This window comes from Corythoichthys intestinalis, chromosome 2 (genome assembly GCF_030265065.1).
Source record: "Corythoichthys intestinalis isolate RoL2023-P3 chromosome 2, ASM3026506v1, whole genome shotgun sequence".
Taxonomy (NCBI): Eukaryota; Metazoa; Chordata; class Actinopteri; order Syngnathiformes; family Syngnathidae; genus Corythoichthys; species Corythoichthys intestinalis.
The window spans coordinates 18,202,041-18,229,123 of record NC_080396.1 but is presented as its reverse complement, the minus strand read 5'-3'; the positions used below and the strand labels follow the sequence as shown (position 1 = coordinate 18,229,123).

Genomic DNA, 27,083 nt, shown 5'->3' with positions numbered 1-27,083 from the left:
AAAAGTTTCTTCCCCTAGAAAACAGATTTCTAGCTTTACAATGATTTATCACACATGCATATAGGACAATTTTGAAATTTGGCCAAATTGGGGGTCTGTGAGCGGAACTTCAAGTCACTTGGGTTTTTTCCGCCATATATAATTTTTGGACCCCCCCAACCCCTATTACTTTTGGAAAAATTCACCTATCCCAATAAGAGTTTATACTTAGTTAACAAATGGTGCATTTACTGTATGCTGAACTAGATGTAATGCAAATCCCAAATAAAGATAGCATTTGTATTACAGTAGGGATCCTCCACGCCCTTTTTTTGTTTGTTTGTTTGTTTGTTTTTTGCTCCAAGGTAACCGGCTACTGTGTACAGATGTAAGAATAGTTTTCATTAGGTTCAGTATTAGTTTATCCACAATGTGATTACCTGTCAGGTGCAAGTTAAGAAAAATAAAACCAAAAACTTGTTTTTAATTGTATTGTCATATTGACAAAAAATATTTTATGCATATTTAAGAAGGAACATTGAAAAAAATATTCCTTCTGCCGACAAAACATGAAAACAATGGCATGCGTGTCTTTAATTTTTAGTTTACTGAAAGATATTTTAAAATATTTGTTAACAAAAAATTTTCAAATTGTAGTTTTCAGCATTTTGTTCGTTTTCGTTAACATTAACCCCTCGTTTCACCATTTGTATTGTTAAAACAATAGTAGGTAACTTTTCAACCTTTATAAAATATTTTCATAACATTTGTGATGTCGACTGACAACTAGTTGAATGACACCTCTTTTATATCTTGAGAGGGGTCTGTATCGCTTTCACCGGCAAAAATTAACTAAGTAGGGTGGCAGGCACCCTGCCACACCCAAAAAAAAAAAAAAAAAAAAAACTACAATTGTGCTGACTGCTTTACGAGATACGTCACTTCCCACTTTCCCCATTCATTATAAAGACTGAAGTCGGTGCGAATGTTTTCACGCAAATTCTGCAAAGATGGCAGAGCAACAAAAAAGAGTTTTGTCTGAGGACGAAATAAAAAAAGGCAGGCTACCAGGTTATACAGACTAACCATTTGCTTTCACTTGCTGGCGTGATTTTTGATTGATGATTTTACGACAGGCGGGTGTGCACTGGTCCTCATGGGCAGTGTTGGGCACGTTACTTTAAAAAAGTAATTAGCTACATTACTCACTACTACTTCCAAAAGGTAACTTAGTAACTGAATTACTCTATAGTAAAAGTAACTAGTTACCAGGGAAAGTAACTATTTCTGTTACTTTAAAAAGAACTTGTTGTATGTCAAATAATTTGAAATTTTCTGAGCAGTATTCGAGTCAGTGGAATACAGAAGAACAGACAGGTAGTTAACTTGTTAGGTGCTTCAGCAGATTTGAATTGCTCACCACAGATGTCGACAAAAGCTTTGCCCCGGGACATAAATTACACATTACATGCAAGTTATTTCCTTTAATTTCGAGAAACTTGAAATAGTGTCTATATCTCCACCTCTTAAAGGACAATTTGCGCTATTCTCGAACCCTAAACGCACCCCAAGTCTTGGATGACAAATAAATAGAGCAGAGAGTCGACTCGACACGGCTGGTAGTTTCTTCAATTTATTCAGAGTAAGTAACGCTCCGCTTTTGACCGTCAGTAACCGTAACGGCATTGTAACGGCGGAAAAAGTAATTAGATTACCCAGTTACTGAAAAAAATAACGCCGTTACGTAACGGCGTTATTTATAACGGCGTTACTCCCAACACTGCTCATGGGTAACGCAGTCTTCCCTAAGGCAAAACACTTCGTTTTTGTCCACCGGCGTCGCTAAAATCAACCAAAACTGAAAAGTTACCAAGTCTTGCTTCAAATAGTCTTTATTGTGAGAAAAAATAAACATGTAAACAATTACAGGACACCTACAAATGACCATACAAACATTGAAAAATGATTACTGGTGCATGGAGGACTGCCCTGAGGAATGAAGGCAGGATTCATAGTCTTTGTAGCGTCTGGTTAATTTATCCAGTTGATGAGCTGAGAAATACAGAAACAGAAATAAAAAAGTTTTGAAAACGTGCAAATCACGTAACGCACAAAAGGAGTGCCATGTTTGTTGGAGCCAGTCGGTAGTGATCTTGTTGATAATAGTACCGTATTGGCCCGAATATAAGACGGCCCTGATTATAAGACGACCACCTCTTTTTCAAGACTCAAGTTTGAAAAAAAGACTTTTTGAACAACAAATTAATTTTTATACAGAAAATTACAGTACATCTGAAACAAATGATTATAACAATCTATTTGAGAGAAAAAGCATGTTATTTTGCCTCATTCAAATCTTAATATCTGAACATTTAAATATGTAAAGTGCAATCACATTCGTAAATGAATGACTTTTGATTTTTGAAATGTAAATAAACCAATCTATGGTAACAAAACAACAAAATTGCAATAACTGCATTAACCATCAAAGTGAGGTCTAACTAACTGTAGTCTTGAAACAAATCTGAATAAGGAAAAACATTGCAATAAAATAATGCAAACTGGTTAAACTTGAGAGTAACAGATCTGTCATGACAGAACATCGTTTCAATTATATCTGGCGACATCTAGCGTCGTGAATGGGTATAACGTCTAGACCGCGAATATAAAACAACCCCCACGTTTTCAGTCTTATTTCAATGCAAAAAAAAAAACTGCGTCATATTCGGGCCAATACGGTAATTCGTTCATGACTGACCATTTTCAGCTCGCTGTCTTGTATTAACTCATTGGCTGCCATTGACGGCGCTAGATGTCCAATCCATTTACGTCTAGCTCCATCAATGGCACTGAAACATGACCTTCAAAATACTCCATGCCTTGACCCCTCCCTACCTTTGCGATCTTCTCCGTCTAAACAATCCAACCCGTTCACTTCGCTCTACCACTATTCTTCCCCTCTCCGTCCCCCGTGTCCGCCTCTCCACCTTTGGTTCCAGAGCTTTTAGTCATTGCGCACCCCAGCTCTGGAACTCCCTACCCCCCGATCTTCACAGCATATCTACCCTATCACTTTTCAAATCTAAACTGAAAACACACCTGTTCACTCTTTCTTACCCACCATAACCCCTAGCTCTGTTATATTTTTATTTCTTTTTATTGTGCTTTTAATTTTTTATCCTTTTAATACCTTTTTATCGTACTGTGATTCCATGTCTCCTGTGAAGCGTCTTTGTGTGTTTTGAAAAGCGCTCTAGAAATAAAATGTATTATTATTAAATATTATTTTGAAGGATCACAACCAGTCTTCCCAGTTTAAAAGAATTGGACATCTACCGTTGTCAATAACAAACAATGAAAATGATGAATTACGAGCGAGCTGGGACTCACATAAAGCGTCTATTTCTCTTCTAAAACGCTTTGTTTGCAGCTGACGCACATCCTCCATCACAGAGAATGATGCATCTGATACTCCATTTAGTATTTCCAGCTCCTGCAGAAAGACACATCCAAGTCAGGATCGTCTACAAACACCATGTATGTGTCCGTGCATGTGTTATTATGTACCATGCTGCAAGATCGTATAAGTTCGTATACTCTCTGGAAGACTTGGGCGTCGGCGCTAAAACTAGGTGGCTCTCTCGCACAGCTAAGTCTCAGGTCTTTTTCATACATGTGAGAGAAAGCGGTCATCAGCTGCTGGAGGTCACGTAGCGCATCATGCAGCGCGCAGGGAGTGAAGACCGGAGAACTTGGCACCTCATTTGTTGTCAGGAACTCGCACTAAGTTGAGCAGAGCAAACAGCACTTTAGGTATTAGGCCAAATATTTGCCCTATTCCCAGGGGTGAAAGTGGCTAGAATTTCTTGCCGGAACTCCCTGACATGAAGGTTGCCACCGAGCCAGACATATGTAAATTTAGTCAATCAAACCAGCCCAATCTGCATAATAAAGTCCACTAGCTTAGATGCCACGAATGCTAACGTATTTACACTTCTCATAGCAAATCGCTAAACATAACTAAACAAAAGGTTAACCGCAAATGCCTAAATCAACATACATCAACTAAAACAATGTACAGCCTAATATGGGCCGAACCAGAGTGTAGCTGTCCCTTAACCATGTCAGACACGTCTGCCATAAAAGGTAAGCGTTCAGCCACGCCCAACGCCGTCACCAGAGGGCATCATTTGACAAAATACTTTAAACAAACCATCACCCATAGGGTTTTGACAGTTGCAGTCATATTTTCGGGATTAGGCACCGTATTCCAAAACGGTGTTCCGGCTCGGAAACTCTTGCCGAAACGGTGTTCCGGGCCGTTCCGGCCCACTTTCACCCCTGCCTATTCCTAAAATTAAAGAGGTAAGACTAGGGAATGTTGACAGCATCAATGTGAAGATCATACCTCAGACTGTAGATGTTCCAACATGGAGCGAGTAGACAAAACAAGGCTGGCTACAGTCTCAGCATCGTCTCCTCTTGGCTTTTTGAATTTGGACTCTGCACCCTTGCATAAAATCCTGTGACAAAAAGAAATTGGAAATTGTGTGCAATTACTGTAGCCGGCAGAGACGAGTAGAGTAGCCAAACATTTTAACTGAAGTAAGAGTGGCATTAATTCAAAATATTATAACTGAAGTAACAGTCGTCATTTAGAAAATGTAGTTAAGTACAAGTAAAAAAGTATTCAGTGAAAAGAATACTCAAGTAATGAGTAACTGCTTATAATGTGTGTTTTATTTTTAATGTCATGTATGCAACTATACTATGTTTGATTGTGCGTCCTTGGCTGTAGGGGGACGGGTAATGATAAGCATATGCTTCTCCCATCTGCCCTTGTCTTTCTTCGGTTCTTTCTTTCTTCGGGCAAATCATATCCCATTTTGTAATTGTCAAAGATACCGCTGATGATGACAAACATTTCATTCATTCAAACAATGGTATATTTTTCTGTTATTATACTGTGCTATAATCTATTACCTCAAGATATTAGGCACACAAAAAATCTTCAATTTTGACTAGAAAAATCTAAAGAAATGAAACATCCCCTGTACAAAGAGTATCAGTGCCCTCTAGTGGAGATAACATTTTCTACCATGAAGTTAAAACTATCATATCTCCGGTTTTCTGTGGTCTATCTGTGCTAAATAAAAAACTGGGAGGGGTTCAAATCCGTGCTTTTGAGCAATCCTGACGGCATTATATTTTACGGCGCTTTAAAGACGCGACATGATTGAACAGGCCGACGTGATCATAGGACGTGTGTGTTGTCATGGGACTGTATTGTTACGTCTAATTTGTATAATGGAGTCATGTAATTATTGTTGCGATGTCCAATTGATGAAACTTGTAGAGCCACTGTGGGCATCTCAGGAAAAAAAAAGTAAAATCTAATGTGTAAAAGAGGAAAAATGCACCGTATTTTCACGACCATAAGGCGCATCTAAAAATCATACATTGTGAGTTCCGGATTTTTTTTTTTATGTCTCCATAAGTGGAAATGCATCTATGATTGAAATTTCAGACCTCTACCTATTTTCTAAGTGGGTGAACTTGCAAAATCACAAGGGCTGTAAACACTTCTGCTGCTCACTGTATATAGATATTAGGGCTGTCAAACGATTAAAATTTTTAATCGAGTTAATCACAGCTTAAAAATTAATTAATTGTAATTAATCGTGATTCAAACCATCTATAAAATATGCCATATTTTTCTGTAAATTATTGTTGGAATGGAAAGATAAGACACAAGACTGATATATAAATTCAACATACTGGACATAAGTATTGTATTTGTTTATTATAACAATAAATCAGTAAGATGGCATTAACATTATTAACATTCTGTTAAAGTGATCCATGGATAGGAAGACTTGTAGTTCTTAAAAGATAAATGTTAGTACAAGTTGTAGAAATGTTATGTTAAAACCCCTCTTAATGTTTTCGTTTTAATAAAATTTGTAAAATTTTCATACAAAAAATAAACTATTAGCTTGCCATTGTTGATGTCAATAATTACACAATGCTCATGGTGCTGAAACCCATAAAATCAGTCACACCCAAGCGCCAGCAGAGGGCGACAAAACACCCAAAAACAAGTAACGAGTGGATATGACACTGTGCTGTCATTTTAATCGATTTGAGCGGGGCTTGTGTGTTAAATGCGTCAAATATTTTAACGTGATTAATTTTAAAAAAATAATTACCGCCCGTTAACGCGATAATTTTGACAGGCTTAATAGATATATTTTTCATTATGCAGGTGAGCCTCTAAATCTCTTCCCTCTCCTATCTTTGCTCAAGTTGTTTTGATTAAATCACACAAGGTTTATGGATACGTCATTCAAGAAAAGTTTAGGGCAAGTGACTATTTTGGTAATAAAACAAACAAAAAAATATATAATATCGTAGCATCTACAAGAACAACGCCCACTTGGTGATAATGCAGACTCAACAGGTAAACACTCCATTATTTTAAATTAATTGTACCCACCTGAATGCCAAGAACTGTATGTTAAAAAAAAAAGAAAAAAAAAAGTTGCCCGAGAGTTTCAGATGACGCTTGCACCTCTAAATGCTAATGCTAGAGAGAACGCAAATGCTATGCTAATGCTCCGAGCCACTTAGCATCATGTTTGCAATGGCGTTTCAAACACCCTTCCCGCCCCCCCACTTCCGCTCTGCTCTCTCAGTGTCTCTCAGACAACATGCGCGTCATTCAACCAAATTGCAGGTAATGGTGTTGCAAAGATGAGAAAATTAATTTGATTAGTCACTACTGAAAAAAAGAATGAACTTAGTCACGCCATTATACTCCCAACGCCATTATTAACAACCCTGTGTAGCCCAAAGAAGCTGTCTAACAGTAGTGTTTCTTCACAAAATCTACTCGCGTAAAAGTAAAAAGTATAGCATGGTAAAACCACTAAGAAATATTTAATTCTCCAAAAGTGACTAATGTAAATGTAAAGGAGTAAATGTAACACGTTACTATCCACCTCTGGTAGCCGGTGTAGAAAACACAAGCAGGTTTTATGTAGGACAAGAGTAACATACGTGTTGTTTGAAAGACTGGAATCCATTAAAGGGGTGAGACTTTGTTCAAGATGGAGAGCAATCTTGGCATCAAAGAGTGTATCGTATAGGATCCCCCCAGTCAGCTCAGTGGACAAACTGCATTCCGAGACCACATCTAGAAGATGCTCTAGGAACTGAAGCTGCTGGCGGCAACTCTCATCACCCTGGGGGGAAAAAATGACCATGGCAACATTACACGGAAAAATCAAATCAATGAAGATAAAAGGTTGTCCATGTAAGTCTTTTCACCTTGATCAAGTCCAGGTTGTCTACTTTGCACAGCATCAGGTCCTGGCCTAGAGCAGCCATCCCTGTTCAGAAAGACGGAACATATTGTACATGCAGATCTGCTGTTATGACAACATCCACACTTATTTCCTCATTATTTACATGCTAGCACCCCTAAAAGGATGCCTGTTTTTTTTTCCATTTAAGGTTTCAATTTTGAACCCTCCATTATACTACCAACTTGGCTTGGCCAAACTTTACCAAATTGTACTCTTCATCAAACATGCAAAATAATTAAAAGACTAATGTATTACCCTTTGTCAATATATCTGGGTCACTCTTTCTTGATGCCGCCTCTTTCAATCTGGTAATGTTTGGGTCAATACTGTTGAGACGAGTGGTCATTTTAATACAGCTTAGTAGGTAATGACATGTACAGTACTTGTGCGATTAGGTAGCAATCTATTCCGCTTTTTCTTAACCTGCAGCAGATCCAGGTGAGTATTTCGGTGCGAAGCTGGGATGGAGTGCAGAGTAGATGCAGCATGTCTTCAGAATTGTAAGTGAACACATCTTTCAGTAAGGGACAGGGTGCATTCTAAAACAAAAGCAAACATCTTTCTGACAGTTGTAACAACACATCAACGGTCATGGCACATACTCCCTTATACAGTACTACATATAACAAGCGATAACTTCTTGATATGCTCCCACCAAGAATCAATATATTGTTTTAAAAAGATGTCACTCTTTAATAAAACGACACAATAGATTACGACCAAGGTTTTCCACCATGATAGTGTCTATGTTCACTGATTGGCTGCCACTGATAGCTCTAAACATCCAATTCATTGACTACTAGTCAAAGTGAGTTGGGCGTCTAGCGCCTTCAGTGGCACTGAAAGATGAGCGTTCAAAACTAATCCTCCTTGTTTAAATGAATTGGACGTTGTCCAATCGTTGTCAGTGGCAGGCAATGCGTTTCGAAAAACACTCAATTGTTTACAAAAACGTTGCAATTAGGAATGTGCTGTTATGATATTCTGACGGTATGATAACCTTAAGCTGAAAAATCAGTTTCATGGTACTGCAATTACAGCTCTAAAATGTGTTACTTTGAGATATCTAGGTTTAAAAAAAAAATCTCATTGGACAAGATTATTATTTTTCAAAACAAATAAAATTTGCAAATTGGAACATAAGTATAATGTTTAGTTAAAAATAATAATAACAAAACATCCTAAATAAAATTAAAATAAATGCAGTCTTTTAAGTAGTCACAGGTCAACATTATTACCATCAGAACAAAAATAATTGAATTATTTTCCATAGAAAGCACATGTGTATGACTCGTATCATGTTTACATTGTATGTACACACATTCTCTTTCTCAACACAGACAGTTGCCAAAAAGAAAAATAACACATTTTTACCAATGCTAGACACACTAAACACGCTGGAGTTAACTCTCGTAGCTGGTGGGAAACGTTCATGACAATGTTTACTAACCTTTAATTTTATATAAATGCAAAATCATATTGGAGGTATTGCCTCCTCGGCAGCCACCGTCGGCAAACATGTTTTACATGTAAGTTGGCCCTCCTCCTCTAAGCCGCGGTCATCTAACTTTTCTGTAGCCAAAGTATTCCCATACCAGCTATTCCGTTTTCTTCGATGGGGGAAAAAGGTCAAGGAGTTTCACCTCCTCCAGCCATGCAATCCCGCTGCCTACCCCTTCTGCCTTCAAAATGAAGAAAAAGGACTCCCAAAAGAAACGCCATGTGGTCGCGTGGATCAACAAAGCGGAATGGGATCAAGTACGTGAATATCTTTATTCCAAAGATTACGCCTTGCAGAAGATTGCACTACATAGAATATCGGCGTGGAAAGCAAGGTACGCCAACAGTACTCCAGTTGCAATGGACTGCACCGCGGATCTGGTGAGGTGTCAGGTGCTAGACCGTTCCGAAAAGCTGGACTCTCATGACTTGGCTCTTCTCTATGGCGCTGCCTTGGTGAGGTTTACCAACTTGATTACCGAACGCCAGCAAGGAAAAATTGCCCGCCCGTTAAGGAGACTGGCCGGGAATTTAAACATTCCAGAATGGATCGTCAATCTAAGGCATGATGTCACTCAGCCATGATGTAGCACAGCTGACTCACTGACACTGAGCAACAAGTTTTTGCGGTTATGAAACCTTGACGTTTTCGTACCACGGTATACCTTGAAACCAGAAATCAGCACATGTCTCGAGTATTCGATAAGAAAAAAAAGATTTGAATTTTGCTGCTTTGAGTATTCATTTAATTAAAGTGGCGTTGTAATGGTTTCTTTTGAAAGTGTTTGCATTTAGTTTTATTGATGTGGGTGGATACACTGCCCTCTAGTCTGCCTCATTTCATGTGGCTGAATCCAGCTGCTCCTTGTTAAGACCAACATTAGTTTTTGTTTGAGCTAACTTTTTTAATTTTACTGCATTCGTAAAGTAGTTTATTGGTATATTTAGCCGTTTTTTTTTTGTAGGGATATGCATCTGAACCATTTCTTAAGAGCATTGAAAAAAAAAATAGTTAGGGTTTTATAGCATTTAAGCTAGTGGACTTTTGCTATGTAAGTTAGCCAATTGTTCTTTTGTTGTATTTGTTGTACATAGATCCTCATTTTTGTGTTTTTTATACAGTTTGAGGCTCAGCTAAGGTATTGTAATTTTTTAATGTTCCTAATCCGATTACTCGATTATTCGAACTAGTTCATCGGTTAATCGACTACTAAAATAATCGATAGCTGCAGCCCTAGAAATATTTAAGGAGTTCGACAAATTGTTCACGATAGTGCAAGAAATAAAGTTTATTTTTCCATTTAGAAATGGCTTACTTTTCCGTCTTCAATAGTTGTATTGTAGAATATCGTAGATTGATTTCCTGACCCATGTATCGATCATTGTTGTATCGCCAAATTGTGAGATCATCGTTATCGTAGGTTTTTTATTGTAAATCATCTTAGGAGGTATCCAAATGTTCCGACTCCTAATAAAGGAGCCATATGAAAGAAACGCCTTTCAATTGTTCATTAAATGGCCCTAAATATTTCAACAGACATTAAAAAAACATGTTTTCTGGAATTAAGTCTAACGCGATATTCAATGGTAAAGCCTAGATCTTGCCATTTTAAAAGTCGACTGTCAGCCGAAAAGTTATTGTTTTGATTCTGTTTACTATGGATGTTTAACCTTCACCAATCAGCCAATTACGAGATCCAGTTTGGCACAACTGTTGAGAAATATACACAATGTATTTCTTCAATATTGGATCCCGGTTGCAGTACAATTTTTTGGCCACCCGTCTTACATATGGCTCTTTAACACCCTCGCCGATCTGATCATGTCTCACAGCTGTTTTTTCAATAACTTACCAGAAAATTCAGAAAATAACTTACCAACAGACGTGCATAAATGCGTTGAGCCTTTTCTGCTTCGTTTGAAACAGCCGCCATTTTCTTCTTTGCTGACACGACATCGCGTCACGGTTGCCAGACAAGAAATAGTCTTCTTCTTGTTGTTTTTGTTGGCAGTTTACCCCTTGTATCATTGGGCATTACCGCCATCTACTGGGTTGACGGTTTGGTAAGAGCTCAGGCAGTTACATTCTGTAATTCTGACAAATATTTAAACACACTCAGAGTGGGAAAAAAAGCACCTCTTTATCCAGAAATACAGTCTCCAGCACAATCACAACGAAAAACACGCACAATTCAATAAGAATAAAAATATTAATTATTATCAAAGGTTAACTTAAAATCATTGTATAACTTTTGTTTCAATAAACACCAAAATTAATAAACAAACGAACAAACAAACAAATATGTATTATTAAAGGTAAAACAAAAACATGTTTGAAGTACAACCCTGACAATATTTCCACAGCTATGAGGAAACTACTCAAAACATCCAAAAAAAAAAAAAAAGACTCACGGATTTTAGTGTTGTCATTTGTGGGAGTTCTTATGCTGAATTTGACTACCTACAAATAAGAAGTTATATGTAGTTCACAGCCAACGTATTGTGAGGCGCTAAAATGCCAGTTAAGTAGCTGCACTACAAGGTGAAGATAAACAAGTTTTACTTTAATACTACTCAAAACTTTATTCCAAAATCGCCAAATACCTTCTCATATATTCCTAAATTGTATCACCCCGCGGCATGCATTTCACTCCCACCCGAGTCTTTGAAGACAACTCGATTGTGAAGGAACTTGTATGGAGGTAGATTTGTGTCTTTATTATTCAATCAAAAAAAAAAAAAAAAAAAAAAAGTTGCTCAATCAAAAAAAAAAGTCGCTTCAATCAGCAAAAATAAATTTGAAACACACAAAAAAAAATGCCTTTGAAAAGAATTTTTCTTTGATTTAATTTTTTTTTTTGTGATTGAAGTCAAGTTTTTATTGAAACAACTTTTTTTGATTGAAGTAATGTAGTTTTGCGTTACGGCCACATTTTGGCTAGGACATTTGTGTCAATCAAAAAATAAGTTGCTTCAAACAAAAATATTTTCAAAAGAAAAACCACTTCAATCAAAAATAAAAAGAAATTAATCGTAGAAAAAAGTTTTTGAATGTGAAAAAATATTTGAGACTCAGAAATTTGCATTTGAACACTTAATTTTTCATTGAAACAGTTTTCTTTGATTGAAGCAATCCTTTTTGTGTTTGGGCCAAATCATGGGTAAGACATTTGTGTCTATGTCACTCAATCCCAGAAAAAGTTGTTTCAATCAAAAAACTATTTTCAATCAAAAAAAAAAAAAAAAAAAAAAAGACATTTGCAAAATAAAATTGCCCTTTCTTAAAAATATATATTTATATATATTTTTTGAAAATATTTTTTTTAATTTGATTTTTTTTTTTTATTTAAGTGTCCTTTTTTTAAATTGGAAAAAGTTTTGAAGGGACTTTTTTTTTTGATTGAATCATTTGACATAAAGATCGAAGTTCCCCGCTACTTCCGACATGTTTGAGTGACAAGTGGCTACGCCCCAAAAACATTTCAATCAAAGACAAATAGTTTTGAAATGCTTTTTTTTTTGTTTCAAAGTGTTTGCATTCAAACACATTTTAAGTGCCTTTCTTATTGAAAATATATATTTTGTTTGAAGCAGCTTTTTTTTTTATTGAAGCAACTTTTTGAATGAATAATAACGACACAATCTACCTCCATAAATTTCACCAATCTGGCAACGCTGCCCATAGGTTTTACTAGTAGCCTTCCCTTCTTCCTGTCTGCAGATGGCGACATTGAGTATTGCAGTTTATAAACCTGCTAGCAATTTGTACATGAAGAAGAAAGCAATTTCCTACGGCGACAGCTCGCCAAAAAATAACAAAACATTTCAAGCAGGGGCAACAAATCTCTGTTGTTTAAACGAGTATTTGTAAGACTCAAGCTGATTCAAGAGTTTTTTCCTATTTTGGCGTTGTGTTAAATCCCGCTGCCTACCCCTTCTGCCTTCAAAATGAAGAAAAAGGACTCCCAAAAGAAACGCCATGTGGTCGCGTGGATCAACAAAGCGGAATGGGATCAAGTACGTGAATATCTTTATTCCAAAGATTACGCCTTGCAGAAGATTGCACTGCATAGAATATCGGCGTGGAAAGCAAGGTACGCCAACAGTACTCCAGTGGCAATGGACTGCACCGCGGATCTGGTGAGGTGTCAGGTGCTAGACCGTTCCGAAAAGCTGGACTCTCATGACTTGGCTCTTCTCTATGGCGCTGCCTTGGTGAGGTTTACCAACTTGATTACCGAACGCCAGCAAGGAAAAATTGCCCGCCCGTTAAGGAGACTGGCCGGGAATTTAAACATTCCAGAATGGATCGTCAATCTAAGGCATGACGTCACTCATCGCAAACTCCCTGCCTTGAAATGGTGCCGAAAGGGATGCGAAGTGGTTCTGGAGTGGCTGCAGCAGGAGTATTGGTCCAGGCAGTTAGGAGGAGTTTCCAGTGCAGACTGGGAGGAACAGACTGATGGAGAGGATGAAGAGATGGACCTGAAAAAGCATGAAGATGAGCTGATTGCGAGGCAAAAGGAACTGGAAGCGTACAAGAATGCAAGGGAACTTCTAATCTCATACGAAAAGGAGCAGTATAATGCTTGTGGGATGCTTGAAGCAAAAGGAAACGACACATGGCCCGACCCGATGGCTGATATGAACTGGATATTAGGTGAGATCAAACATTTTTCCATGGAGTTTGGTGAATTGCTGATTGATGTCCTCTTAGAAGATGGCTTTCTAATTCCAACAGCCGAACAGCTGTCATCATTAAGTTGTGACACCTCTGACAATGAGTTCTTTTGTCCTACTGAGCCCAAACTCCCTCCAGTGTTTCTTCGTTTTTGGCTCCCCCTGCTAAAAACACTTAACTCGCAGTCCTTCATTCATCTCTTCCTGGAGAAACTTTTTGCCGAACTGAAACTTGCCTCCTGTGAGCAAGGCACACACAGGATGATGTTCATTTCTGGATGGATTTCTGAAGTCATGCTCTGTAACAGTAACAAAATTGATTATCATTTTGAAACAAAGGCACAGAAGAAAGCCAGAATGAAGGACATGATTTTTGTCAACCGCATCCAGCTGAGATGGCAACAATTGCTGTCAGCCTGCTTGGATGCTCCATGTGCCAGCACGCCTCACCTGCTCTACTTAGTCCTGGAGGACATGGAGCATCCGCTACCTATGGAAACCCAGCAGAGGCTGCGGCAGCTCTGCTCCATCTACACTCAGACAGAACCTTCTGAACCTGACGTGGAGCAGCGACCAAGGCCTATTTACACACTGGAGAGTTTACATGAAAAGCTTCAGCGATCAAAGCGCCAAAGCCAGTCATCGCAGGTGCATACGCAGAAGAGGCAAACGGGAGAGGAAAACAAATGGTCGGATGCAGAGATTGAAACGGCAAAATTGCTCCGAGGGTCTCCGTGGCAGTTGTGCAGCGATCAAGTTTTGTGGAAGAACTACCCTCTTGGAAAAGTGCCTGGTCAGTCAGATGAGCCTTCGTGCCTGATGATGGAAAATTACTCAGTAATGACCGTGTATGAGCAGCCTGTGGAGTTGGAGAGCGGCGAGCCTCAGGGTGTTTGCCGACCTTCTGCTTCCATGAGGACAGCTGATGGTCATCTTTGGAGCCACACGGACCTCAGCAAGCTTAAAACTGGACTACAACTTTTTTGAGTCTTATTCAGTGCTATTAACTATACAAGCTTGTTGTTAACAGCGCATTATTTAGTAGATAATACATCAAGTTCCTTGCATGTTTTACATTGCAATGATGGAATAACAAATGTTCACAAATTGCTTTTTTTAATGGATAAATCACTGTTAGAAAAAAGCCATTTCAGATATAGCGGAACAGTATTCCCAAATGCCAACCTTTTTGATTGAAGAACATTGAATAGTTTTGAATGGTGTTCTATGAACTTGTAACAACCATTAGAATGAAAAACATTTTTATGATATGCCCTTTGCGTCATGGCGGTGTGACAAAGTTGTGTGCAGGAGAATTTTCTGTCCATGTGGTCAATAAAATTTGTGTTGGCGCATTTAAAATGCATTTGTGAATTGTTTTTTTAAATTATTATTTATTTTGATTTTAAATTTTACTTGCCCATGTTCCAGAAGTGAACCTGTTGTGAGTGGTTTCAGTTGACTGTGCACGTAGGGTATGAAGAGAAAAATATTCCCACTGTCTGTTTGCGTATTTTGGGTGTTTTGTGAGACAACCTGGTTGTATTTTGGGGGGATTTTGGATTGATTTAACATTCTTAGTGTTGCTGATTTGATAAATGTGGACAGTGTTTATTCATGGAAATCAGTGCCTAATTTGGAAAGTAAAAAATCAATATACAAGATCAAGAGCATAATGATAAAAATTAAATCATGAACTCCGCATGAATATTGCAAACTGAATTATACTTAGTACAAAAAGTTGGGGACGTTTGTCTGTTTGTGAGATTTCCGGATGAACCCAATATGCACCATAACCTGTAAGATAACTTGTAAGCACAGTTCAAGATCAAAGATTCCATCTTGAAAATCAGACATTATTTTAAATTTAAATTATTAATTTATAATTATTTACCGTATTTCCTTTGAAATATTTAGTCCTTTTGCAAACAGCTGATTATCTACTGTACTCTTTTAGTTGCTATCATTTTTTTAAAACATCAAAATCATACTAGTGGACTTATTTTCTCAAATTACTTTAATGGGTTATAATAAGTTTAATGGTTAATTAATGCTATTAATTTGTGAAAACACTGATTTATTTTGTGAGTTCTGTGTTCTCTTTTGTTAACACAAAATGTTAATCATATTTTTTCTCTAATTTCTGTAGGCCCAACCCATTTTCTTTGTTAAGTGTATTTGTTTAATGATACAAAGTCTAGAAACAAGTCATTTCACAATATTTGTACACACTTAAAACAGCTTCACAGCAGGAATTTTAGAATAAAAAGACTAATGAAATAAGGTTACATAAACAGAATAAGACACATTACTTAACTCATTGGCGGCCATTGATGGTGATAGGACGTCTAGCGCCGTCAATGGCACTGAAAATTGAGCATTCATAGTCAGTCCTCCCAGTTTAATGAATTGGAAGGCACACATTAATGTCACTCAATGTATTTCAATATATTTTACTGTTTACACCTATTATATTGCCTTTTGGTTCGTAAAGATAGGTAAACAGAAGAACACGTAACAAAAACTCAGTGAAATTTTCTTTTCCATACATTTAAATTTAGCGATGTAGAACTTCGCTAAAATAATAAGATTCATCGTCAACAAAACAATACATTCTTAAAGAATAAAGATTCAAAGGGGGGAGTTTGCTCTCTGTTCAAAGCAAGGCATACGTCATCAAAACGTAGCGCCGCCATTTTGAAACTCGAGTTCGAGGCAGTTGTTCCAGAGACTTCCTTACTTATGGATCTGCACATTGTTTGATAGCGAGGGAAAATCCGGAACCAGGACAATCCAACTCGACGACCACCAATCTATTACATCGTGACGTCGACCAGGTTTGAGCAAAGCGTAAATTGAAACGTTGTTTCATGTCATCCATGCAGTAGCGCTGCATGGTGTTAACGTAGCTTTAGCAAAAGCTAACAAAAACGACGCGGTCAGCTAGGTCAACGCTTAAAAGAATACGCGAAAAACGCGTAACGTGTCTCCTGTAAGTAATTTACAAACCTATTAATATTCAATCCTACTCGTATTACGGTAAATCTTTGGGTATTGAATACTCAATTTGTCTGGGCCTTGCCAACATACAAAAGCGCAGCCAAAACAATGTGCGACACACTAAAATGGCATTCGATATGTTACTCCTGTAACCAGAAAAATACATTGAATGCTTGAATATGTATGTTCTATAATTGTGTTTTTCGTCGGTTTAACGCGTTTTTGTGGTATTTTGTCTACTTCCGGTTGGAGTCGTTAAGCAACGTTGGTCTGACGTTAAGCATGCGGAGTACGCATCGTGATCATAACTTTGTATAGTCAATAAAATGGAGGGGCATTAAACTGACTGCGATTCAAGGCTGCGCTATGAAGACATTTTAAATCAGTATGCACAGAACAGCTAAGTCCAAACTTGTAAACGTTAACCACAACGCTCTTTGAAGCTTTGTATGGTCATCTACTCTGACCAGAGTTCCCAGATGGGAAGGTAGACAGCCCTATCCAAAATCGCAAAGTTCAATGAAAATGATTCATAACAGACCAAAATACGCCACAAGCGAAAAAGCGGGTTCACTTTCAGCGCATTCTGTCAAAATCAACTGAACGTCTTGTCTCCGTTAATCGTAGCTAATGAGTGAAAGGGTAAATGTAAAGGAAATACAGTAATCCTTCGTTTTTCGCGGTTAAGGGGGAACAGAACCTGCCGTGATTAGTGAAAAAAAAAACGCAAAGTTGCGCACCCCCCAAAATAAATATATATTTCAATAAATGTTTTTAAGCACAAATGTTATAATTGGGGTGTCAAACGATTAAAATTTTTAATCGAGTTAATTACAGCTTAAAAATTAATTGCAATTAATCGCAATTCAAACCATCTATAAAATATGCTATATTTTTCTGTAAATTATGGTTGGAATGGAAAGATAAGACACAAGATGGATATATACATTCAACATACGGTACATGAGTACATTAGTACTGTATTTATTATAACAAATGAACAAGATGGCATTACCATTATTAACATTCTGTTAAAGCGATCCATGGATAGAAAGACTTGTAGTTCTTAAAAGCTAAATGTTAGTACAAGTTATAGAAATTTTATGTTAAAACCCCTCTTAATGTTTTCGTTTTGATAAAATTTGTAAAATTTTCAATCAAAAAATAAACTAGTAGCCCGCCATTGTTGATGTCAATAATTACTTACACAATGCTCATGGGTGCTGAAGCCTATAAAATCAGTCGCACCAAAACGCCAGCAGAGGGCGCCAAAACTCCGAAAAACACAAGTACACATTTCACTGCGCTGTCATTTTAATCTGAGCGGGGCATGTGCGTTAATTGCGTCAAATATTTTAACGTGATTAATTTAAAAAATTAATTACCGCCCGTTAACGCGATAATTTTGACAGCCCTAGTTATAATTATGAGTCAAGTTTTAAACATGTTACTGTCCCACCAAATTATTTTTAAACAAGGATAAAGTAGTAGAAAAATGCTTGGCTGTATGAAATCCTTCATTGAGTGATTCCACTCAAATCAGCTCAAGCTGCTTACTTACACACAATGAGTTGCCGCAGCAACGGTTTAACAAGTTAAACAATGATTGATGCATGCGGCGCTTTGAAGTCCGTGTCTCTGGCAACATCAAATCCAAACATCTGTCAATCATCGTTAACTTTAATAAGCCCAGTGCACGCCTGACGAACAAAGAGCAGGGGGAGGGAGGGAGAGTGACACTATGCGATCAGATCGGCACAGCTCATCTGTATTTTTTTGTAATTGAAAAAAAAATCTGCGATGGATTGAGGGCGCAAAGTAGTGAGGGATCTCTGCATTACCTTTTTTCTTATTGAATTAACAGTGGAACAGCGCCCAGATCCGCAGCGGTAGTTGGTGTTCGGCTCAATTAAGTTGAGACACACTGTTAAAATTGCGCTAGGCCAGAAATAAAGTCAAAATTACAAGAAATACTCAAGCCAAACCCCGCCGACCGTACTTAATTCCGTAACTTCCAAATGAGAATATAAATTAGTAAAGGAGTAACTGAGCATGCCATTGTATGCTGCATGTCACATATTTATAAATTGCTATGCAAACTATTTAATACATAATCATGAAAACTAGCATAGCCCATTTAACTTATTGGCTGCCTATGACAGTGATAGACGTCCTATCCATTTGAAGTTGGAGGGTTGGCCTCCCAGTTTAAATGGATTGAACGTCTACTACTTACAAACTCATTTTAATTCACAGCAGAAGAATGAAAAGAGCCACGATTGGATGTCAATTATGATCGTTTTAATGATCAGAGACTAAACTAATGGTCAGGTTATAAAATTAATTTGAAAAATTATGCCTTTAAGAAGATAATGATTCTCAGCTTGCATTATTATTGTTTAAACAAGTGTTCTTAACAAATTAAAAAAAAAAAATTTTTTTTATTCAAAACGAATTACTAAGCATCTCCTTTGCTCATCTCAACAGGGATTAATCCGGCATCATCTGGATATCTTTTTTGACTGTGCACTTTCCTGCACAATGATAACCAGAAGAAGAGGCCATTGCAACACTGCATTGATGTCCCTGGAGGTTGAAGTGAGCAGTGCTGTGAATACAATAGAAGATCTTTCAAGTTTTCCTGAGGAGTTCCCGGCTCGTGACATCGAAAAGACGGGAATGGAATTGGAAGACATTTTGGGAATGGAAGACTTCGAATGGAATCTCGAGCCAACCTCGCCAATCTTCGATGTGGAGCTCGCTGATCTTTACAGCGGCGAAAGTCAAAATTGTGGAGCCAAAGTCACAATTGCTTCTCCAGATAGTGTGTCATCTACTTTAAAGATCAGGAACAAGCAACGGCAAGCAAACCAAGTGATCAACAAAAATGCAATCGCCGCTCGGTTGAATCGTCTCAAAAAGAAAGAGTATGTTGACAGCCTAGAAAAGCAGGTGGGCATCATGTCTACGGAAAACAGCACACTAAAAACAGAAAACTCTCATCTGACCAAAAGAGTGGAGGAATTGGAAGATGAGACCAGGTACCTGCGAGCCGTGCTGGCCAATGAGAGCATGTTGGCTCAGCTGTTGTCACGGCTGAGCGGTGTGAATGGCATGAAATTATCCTCCTCGCTTTTCCAGGGCGCCGACTCAAACGATCACGACTACGCTCTGCCACGGAAACGTGTGAAAGTGGAGGCCAAAGAGACATCCGGTGGCGTGTGCCTCCACGTGGACAAGAACCATGTCTCAGTGGAGTTCTGCACTAAGTGTGCAGCCAGTGCGAGCACATCGCTTAAAATGTAGGGTCAAGTACTTACCTCTGATTTCACGTATTGAGATGAGACATGGCTCAATGTACTGTACCGGACCATCTTGATGGTGGACGAAGACTGTTAAATTTGTAATTCAATATAGGATCCGCTGATAGTGCATGTGTTTGATGATATGTTGGCTTGGGTGTGCGTTACTGCTAAACCTTGTTGACAGTTTCTTCTAGGTAATGGTTGATCTACCGTGAGGGATGAATGGAATTCTGAACACCTTAACCTGCTTGACTCCATGGTAAGGATCAGAGCGGAAAGAGTTTTGTTTTTCCCAGTTAAAACATTTTGTAATTTATGTGAGAGCTGCATACGTCAAAGAATTGTATGAATAAATAGAAAATGAAGATCTATAAATGATGGTGAAGGTCCACAAAGAGTTATTTTAATTTGGCTTTCAGATGAAAAACACTATTGCTAATTCAGATGGATCTCTTTGTGAACCAGCACCATGATACCAAAGACGCATTTCATTTAGAGCCACCTGTTTTTCTTTATTGCTGAAGTGGATTCTTCTGGTGGAGTTTGAAGAGACTGGACAAGCTGCTGCCAACATGGCCTGCCCCCCCCTTTTTTTTTTTTTTCGTTTTTGGTTTTTGAGGTAGTATCGGTAACAATGGTATATGTCATTTTCTTGCCTATTCACCTCAGCTTTTCTAGTCAAGATTTACTGGGTTTTGAGAGTTCAAATGCATCACTCTTGTGACTTTCGTTGTTGTGGTAATTGAATTGCAATATAGCATCTAGAATCAGTTTTGGTGACTACTTGCCATCCATTGTAAAAATGTGTACATAATTGGATCCTGTGCTCTTTGAGGTAATTGACCTCTGACAAAAGATGAACAAATAAATGATATTTTAACTTATGTTTCAGTCGCAAATATTTACATTGTTTTTTATGTGTACTGTTGATATTAATGCATCTCTCTTTTTCTTTCTGAACAGCAAGCTCTCTCCCGATAAAGATCTTTCTTTTCCTCAACATTTGGGTCGAGTCTGGTAAAGGTTGCAAGTATAAGGCATGCACTGAAAAAGGTCCTTAGAAATGATCTTTATTATATTTTGGCCTTTTTTCATTTGGGAAAAGATGGAACAGTATAATGTGCTACTTAGTTCATGAGTAAATAGTTTTCAAACCAGTTAAATTTACTTAGATTTCGGTAAAGTATTAACAAGTATGACATAATCGGATCAAATAAGGACTTGTAAAAATCTAAAAACGGAATTGAAAATAGAACAAAAAATTCCCATACATCAAATGTCTTTTATTATTATTTTCTTCATATTTTTTTAACCTCTTACCCCAAGGATGTCCAAACTATGGCCCATGGGCCAGTTGCCCAGTTTTTATAGGCCTGCAGCAAATTAGGAAAATATCACTGAATATGGCCAGCACAATAAGCTTAACTTCAGCCTATATTCTATTGCACCCCTCAATTTTAACATTAGATGGCGTTAGTCACTTAAACACTGCCTAGCAATTAGCTCAGGTTAAAATCTGACATGTAGACTGTAGAATGTCAATATTTTGTGTCGCATATTTTTTATAATAAAAAAAAAATAATCCAATGTGATAAATTGAGCTATCATGGTTGTGATTTTCTTGACATCCAGTCCAATTTGATTGGAGGGCTGGCAGACATTCCAGTGAAAACTGGACGTTTATCGTCATCAGTGGTAGCCAACTAGTAAAATGATAAATTTTAAAAACACAGTCTTTTATTATTATTATTATTTTTTTTTTTTTACCTAAATCCGATTTCAAGGATTTCAAGTTGGCCATTGTAGCCTCAGAAAAGTTTGAACACCCCTTAAATTTTTAATTCCCTTCAAATCAGGCAATTGTGACGGCCGCTCCAGAAATGTTTCTCATTTCGTTATTGTATAGTATTTTGAGGTGTGCTTAAGATGTTTGTCCTTTGGATATCTTGAGGGTATAAAACAGTCTTTATAAAAATAAAAAATATAATAAAAAAGAGTAACCAATAATTTGATTTTAAACCCTTAAAATTCGCCTAAACTCTCATAAAAGGTCTTAAATACAATTTGGAAAGGTCAAAATCTTTTGATCGATTTTTGAGGACGTTTTAATGTAACAACAAAGCGGAAATACCTGTGCTGCCTGGTCAGAATTTATCGAACACAAGCAGGTTTTGCTGTGTGCGTGCAGTTTCGTGTTGACAGCTTAGTTAGTATCAGAGGGGGGTAGAGTAGCCAAAATTTTACTGAAGAGCAGCGTTACTTCAAAATATTAGTCAAGGAAAAGTAAAAGAAGTCGTCCAAAAAATGTACTCATGTACAAGTTAAGTATTCAGTGAAAAGAATACTCAAGTAATGAGTAACATTGTGAGTAACTGCTTACGTTTTTTTTTTTTTAAACAATAGTATTTTTTAATTTTTTTATGAGGACAGTTATCTATACGGACTGTATTTATATTGATACTGTACAATAACCCATTACATAACCACAATAAGCCAAAGAAATGATAAAAAAAAAATAATTCCGGCAAGAGGAAAAAACAGAAATAAAGCATTATTCGTCCAAAGAGCATGAGTGCCCCCTGGTGGATAAAATAGTTCCTTGTTTGAATAGTGTACAGTTTCTTCATATTTACCATTTTGAAATTAAAAGGCTCACATCTTCAGTTTTCCGTGGTCAATCTGTGCCAAATAAAAACTGGGAGAGTGGTTAAAATCCGCGCTTCTGAGTCATGTTGAGGGCAGCGTTCTGTATCAAACAGTGCATTTTTCACGGCGCTTTAACGACACATGATTGAACAGGTTGGCATGAAGACTGAACGGCAAGCTTGCGTCTGATTGGTATATTGGAGTCGTCATTGGTGAAATCGTTAGCGCTACCCCGGTAATACACCAGGCACGTCTCTACTCTTGGCATCGCTGGCAAAGGAAAAAAAAATCTAATATGTAGAATAAAGAGAAAAAAATTTAACGACTGTTGTGTAGCCCAAAGTAGTGGAGTGAGAGTGGCGTTTTTTTCCTTCACAAATCTACTCAAGTAAAAAGTATAGCTTAGTAAAACTACTCTTAGAAGTACTTTTTTTCTCAAAAAGTTACTGTAGTAAATGTAACAATACATGTAACACCTTACTACCCACCTCTGGTTAGCAAAGTCATAGAGAAAACGTAATAGAGAACTGATTTCCAATACAGTGATTCCTCGCTACTTTGCGCTTCAAACTTCGCGCCCTCAGTCCATTGCCGAATTTTATTTTAATAAATAAATAAATGCAGTATGTTATAGAGCTGTCCTGAGCCGATCATGCACTCTCGGTCCTGCGGCTTTTCTTAGACAGTGCACTGGAGGTGCTTCTTAATAAAGTTAACGATTATTGACAGACAGTTAAGGATTGAACTTGTCAGAGACGCTTCTAAGCCAAAACCTCAAAGCGCCGCATGCGTCAACATCGTTTAACTTGTTAAACAGTTACTGTGGTAACTCGTGTGTAAATGAGCAGCTTGAGGGGATTTGAGGACTCAAGCATTTAATAAAGACAAGCATTTAAAAATATATATATATTTCAGTGGATTGGGGTCTACTTTTTTCTTGTTTAAAAATAATTCGATGGGATAGTAACATGTTTAAAACATAAAATTCTTACATTTGAAGTGCTTAAAACTTAAAATATATTTACAGTACACAAAAATGAATTATATTTGGCTGAAAATAATGTCATATGTATCTCTTTCCAATGATGAATCTGAATAAATACATGAAACACAAAATATTTTGTTTTTTGGGGGGGTCACTACTCATGGTTTTTCACTTATGGGGGCGGGTTCTGGTACCCATTAACCATGTGAAACGAGGGATCACTGTAGTTACATACATGGGGTTGGGGCATGTTGTCGAATTCCTCTCTTAATATCAAATCTAGGACAAGTACCTTGACCTAAGGCTACTGTACTATTAATCCCTTTATGGAGCATTTCAAGAATATCCATAAATTTCTCCCCAAAACCAAAATGAGCTATTGTTTTTATAATAAAGGGGTGTTCTACCCAATCAAAGGTTTTATAGAAGTCCAGGAACAACATAAATCCATTTCCTTGGACCATTTGACTATAATCAAGTAAATCCCATACAAGCCTGATATTATTATGAATTGATCGTCTTTTTAAAAAAACATTGAGATTCGCCAATTATTTTAGATAACCCTGTTTTCAGACTTTCTGCAACAGTCCCTGAGAAAATTTTATAATCTGTATTCAGCAGTGTGATTGGTCTAAAATTATCTAGTATTCTTTTATCCTTACCAGGCTTTGGAATCAAGGTGATCAAACCCTATTTCATGGTAAACATTAATTCCTTTCCACACATTCCTTAAAGGGTATGTCATGCCCTGGGAAAATGTTAATATTCCATCATTTATCCATAAACGCATGCCTTTTGTATTCAGATCATGCCACTTCGTGTAATTACACACAAGAAAATAAGAGAAATTTGGCTCGATTGTCAAGCTAAAACGACCGGCGCCCGAGATCTGGCAGATTGTGTGCGTGACGTCACTACAAGTGAAGAGAGTGCCACCGGCCACTAAGGGGGCAGCGCCTGTCTGCATCAATATAATTCCTTCTAGTGAGGGGAGAATTAGGGGTGTTTTGAGCTGTTTATGCTGATGCATTGTGTTCGTCCTGCACATATTCCAGGTTCCCTCATGAAGAAACACCCCTCGTTGTCAATAAAAGAGAATTCAGAATTGACAGTGAGGGGTGTTTCTTCAACAAGAAAAAGGCTCAGTGCTTTAATACTGAATAGCGGCGATGATGGCAGACAATTTCGTTTCTAGTTTCAGCGACGAATCCGACGTAGAAGGACGTAACGAATGTTCATCTAATGGTGACAAGGAGAGTTACGAAGCTTTAATCGGTGTTTTAGGTTACCAATTTGAGCCCAGACGAACGCCAATGCAGCGTAATGAAACAGTCATTGAGGGGAGCAATGACACTGATGAAACATCGGCAGCAGATCGTGTGGGAAACCCCATACACCGTGACTGCAAAATAAAGGAATGCATAGAATAATTATCATTTATTGCGCTATCATAGCTTTTCGCTCTGCCAACAGACACAAATATGAATGGGATCAGAGGATTTGTTCTATATATTTTACGAACGATAATTTATACATGTGTCCAGTCCTGTATCCAATGCGTGACATTTTTTTATTATAAAAGAGTACTCACTCTAGCCGTTTCGAGCTTGGCTGCTCCCCTCCTTTGCTTAGCCTTAGCCTCCTTTGCCAGTCATCGTCCTCTTTCTTGATATCTCGGGACATTTAGGTGGCTGCGCGTGTATGGTCGGCACCGCATCTCCTTTGAGCAGCAATCTTTTAGCAAAACCCGATTTCTCTTGTCCATAGTTCGAGAAGCTTTCAGGTGGAAAATGCGCACCATAGAAAACCGTGCCGGAGGCTGTGTCTAGAAAATTAGCCCTCTTTGCACGGACGAACTTTACCCATTGTCTGCGTAGTCCAGCTTTTTTTTTTCGCGTTCAGGAACTCATGGATACTATATTCCGATAAATAGCTATTTGTACACCACATAGCACAGCAGTTTTGAACCATTCTAGTGATGTTTTGGTCAAACCCGAACGCTACTCTCTAGTCGATAAAAAAACAATGGCACCTGGCTCCGCCTTGACTTTCATTCACTTGTCGTGACGTCCCCGCCCCATTCGGCTGTTTCCGGAACACTTTCGGAAATGTTCGTCATTTTCGATCTATTTTCGATAATTGCTCATTAATGTGATTGATTTTTTTGTTAACTTTATCAATATTTGTTATCTTGGCACATAACTGTTCTATTGATGTCTCACACCCCCTTTGCCGCTACATACCCTTTAATTGCTTCAAACAACAAAGTTCTAATATCATCCCAAAAGTAGCAATAGAAATTTGACGTCAATCCATCTGGCCCTGGGGATTTATTTAAAGCCAGTTTACGTACAGCAATTAAAAAAAAAAAAATGTGCAAACAAGACGAATTTCCCTTAACAACTTACTTTCCTGGTCCATTTTGTTCTTAAGTTCTTTGCTAAATTGAATAGAGAACTGTCTTAAACTTAATGAATTCCCATTTGCCTGCGTTACTTTCCAGTGAGCTATTATTAAAAATTTTCTTAATTATTTCCGTAATCTTAATGCAATATTCCTCATTTTCCAACAATTTGGCATTAAATTTCCAATACCCCCTGTTCCGGCTTACCTTTTTTTTGGATTCCAATGCTAACTCAACAAAACAATGATCTGACAGGGGTGCTTTAGCCATCTCAGAATGAGAAATATTACTTTAAACATTATTAGTCCTAACCAATAATCAATTCTAGATTTGCACTCTGCATTAGGTTTGAACCAAGAGTAACGCTTAACCCCTGGGTTGAGACTCCGCCATATATCAGTTCAATTGTTATCGGCCAAAAAACTGTGAAAAGAATGCAATTTGGTGACTCTTCTCTAACCTTGGAGGCATCCCATGATCCCACTCATTTGGAGTCATGTTCCAATCTCCTCCCACTTAAACATAGTAGGGTATAAAACTTTCAAATCAGAAATTCTCTTTTCTAAAAGTTTCCTATTCTGAGATTCCCTATTCCATATTCTGAGTAAATATTTGTCAAGATAAAAAAAAAAACTACATTTTTAACACCGCAGTTAACCAATGACCTCCATCTTTTTGTGGAACAATTTCCCCTGGAAGTCTATTAAAACAAATGGCCACACTACCTGACCTGTTAGAGCCATGGTTGAACAACATCTGGTCTCCCCATTGATTTGTCGAAAAAGATAAGTCCTCTTCTGTAGAATGGGTCTCTTGTAAAAAATAAACAATTGACTTTTCGCACTTTACAAATGAAAAATAGTGCTTTCCTTTTCACAATGTCCTTAAGTCCCCTCACATTCAATGAACCAAAATAAATTTTCCATGAACAGCAAATAAAACAAATATACAACAAAATATTATTACAAAACAAACTATATATGTACACACACACATATATATATATATATATATATATATATATATATATATATATATATATATATATATACACACACAACGGCCACTTTATTAGGTACACCATGCTAGCAACGGGTTGGACCCCTTTTGCCTTCAGAACTGCCTCAATTCTTCGTGGCATAAGGTGCTGGAAGCATTCCTCAGAGAGTTTGGTCCACATTGACATGATGGCATCACACAGTTGGTGCAGATTTGTC

At 37.6% G+C, this 27,083-nt stretch overlaps 3 protein-coding genes across 4 annotated transcripts; 2 read left to right on the top strand and 1 right to left on the bottom strand.

Moving 5' to 3' along the window:
* Window positions 1–1,860: 1,860 nt before the first annotated feature.
* Window positions 1,861–10,889, bottom strand: haus7 (HAUS augmin-like complex, subunit 7). Its single transcript, XM_057829672.1, has 9 exons — window positions 10,724–10,889; window positions 7,770–7,885; window positions 7,602–7,672; window positions 7,309–7,370; window positions 7,039–7,223; window positions 4,388–4,502; window positions 3,547–3,762; window positions 3,370–3,472; window positions 1,861–2,031 (listed from the first exon to the last, which is right to left on the bottom strand). Exons 1-9 carry the CDS (start codon window positions 10,778–10,780, stop codon window positions 1,946–1,948), a joined length of 1,011 nt encoding a protein of 336 aa, XP_057685655.1. The 5' UTR covers window positions 10,781–10,889; the 3' UTR covers window positions 1,861–1,945.
* Window positions 10,890–12,578: 1,689 nt separating this feature from the next.
* Window positions 12,579–14,899, top strand: las1l (LAS1 like ribosome biogenesis factor). The gene has a single exon (XM_057828813.1). The coding sequence runs from the start codon at window positions 12,795–12,797 to the stop codon at window positions 14,511–14,513; it is 1,719 nt and encodes a 572-aa protein (XP_057684796.1). The 5' UTR covers window positions 12,579–12,794; the 3' UTR covers window positions 14,514–14,899.
* A 1,308-nt stretch (window positions 14,900–16,207) lies between these two features.
* crebzf (CREB/ATF bZIP transcription factor) lies at window positions 16,208–26,849 on the top strand. 2 transcript variants are annotated; one of them, XR_009062610.1, is made up of 5 exons: window positions 16,208–16,363; window positions 19,014–19,567; window positions 19,668–19,828; window positions 20,016–20,090; window positions 20,356–26,849. XR_009062610.1 is itself a non-coding variant. In XM_057830588.1 (4 exons), exons 2-3 carry the CDS (start codon window positions 19,068–19,070, stop codon window positions 19,714–19,716), a joined length of 549 nt encoding a protein of 182 aa, XP_057686571.1. In that variant the 5' UTR covers window positions 16,208–16,363; window positions 19,014–19,067; the 3' UTR covers window positions 19,717–19,828; window positions 20,016–20,349. The 2 variants fall into 2 exon arrangements, 1 of the variants encoding a protein (XP_057686571.1); XM_057830588.1 differs by lacking the exon at window positions 20,356–26,849 and having other exon boundaries at window positions 20,016–20,349.
* The last annotated feature ends 234 nt before the right edge of the window (window positions 26,850–27,083 follow it).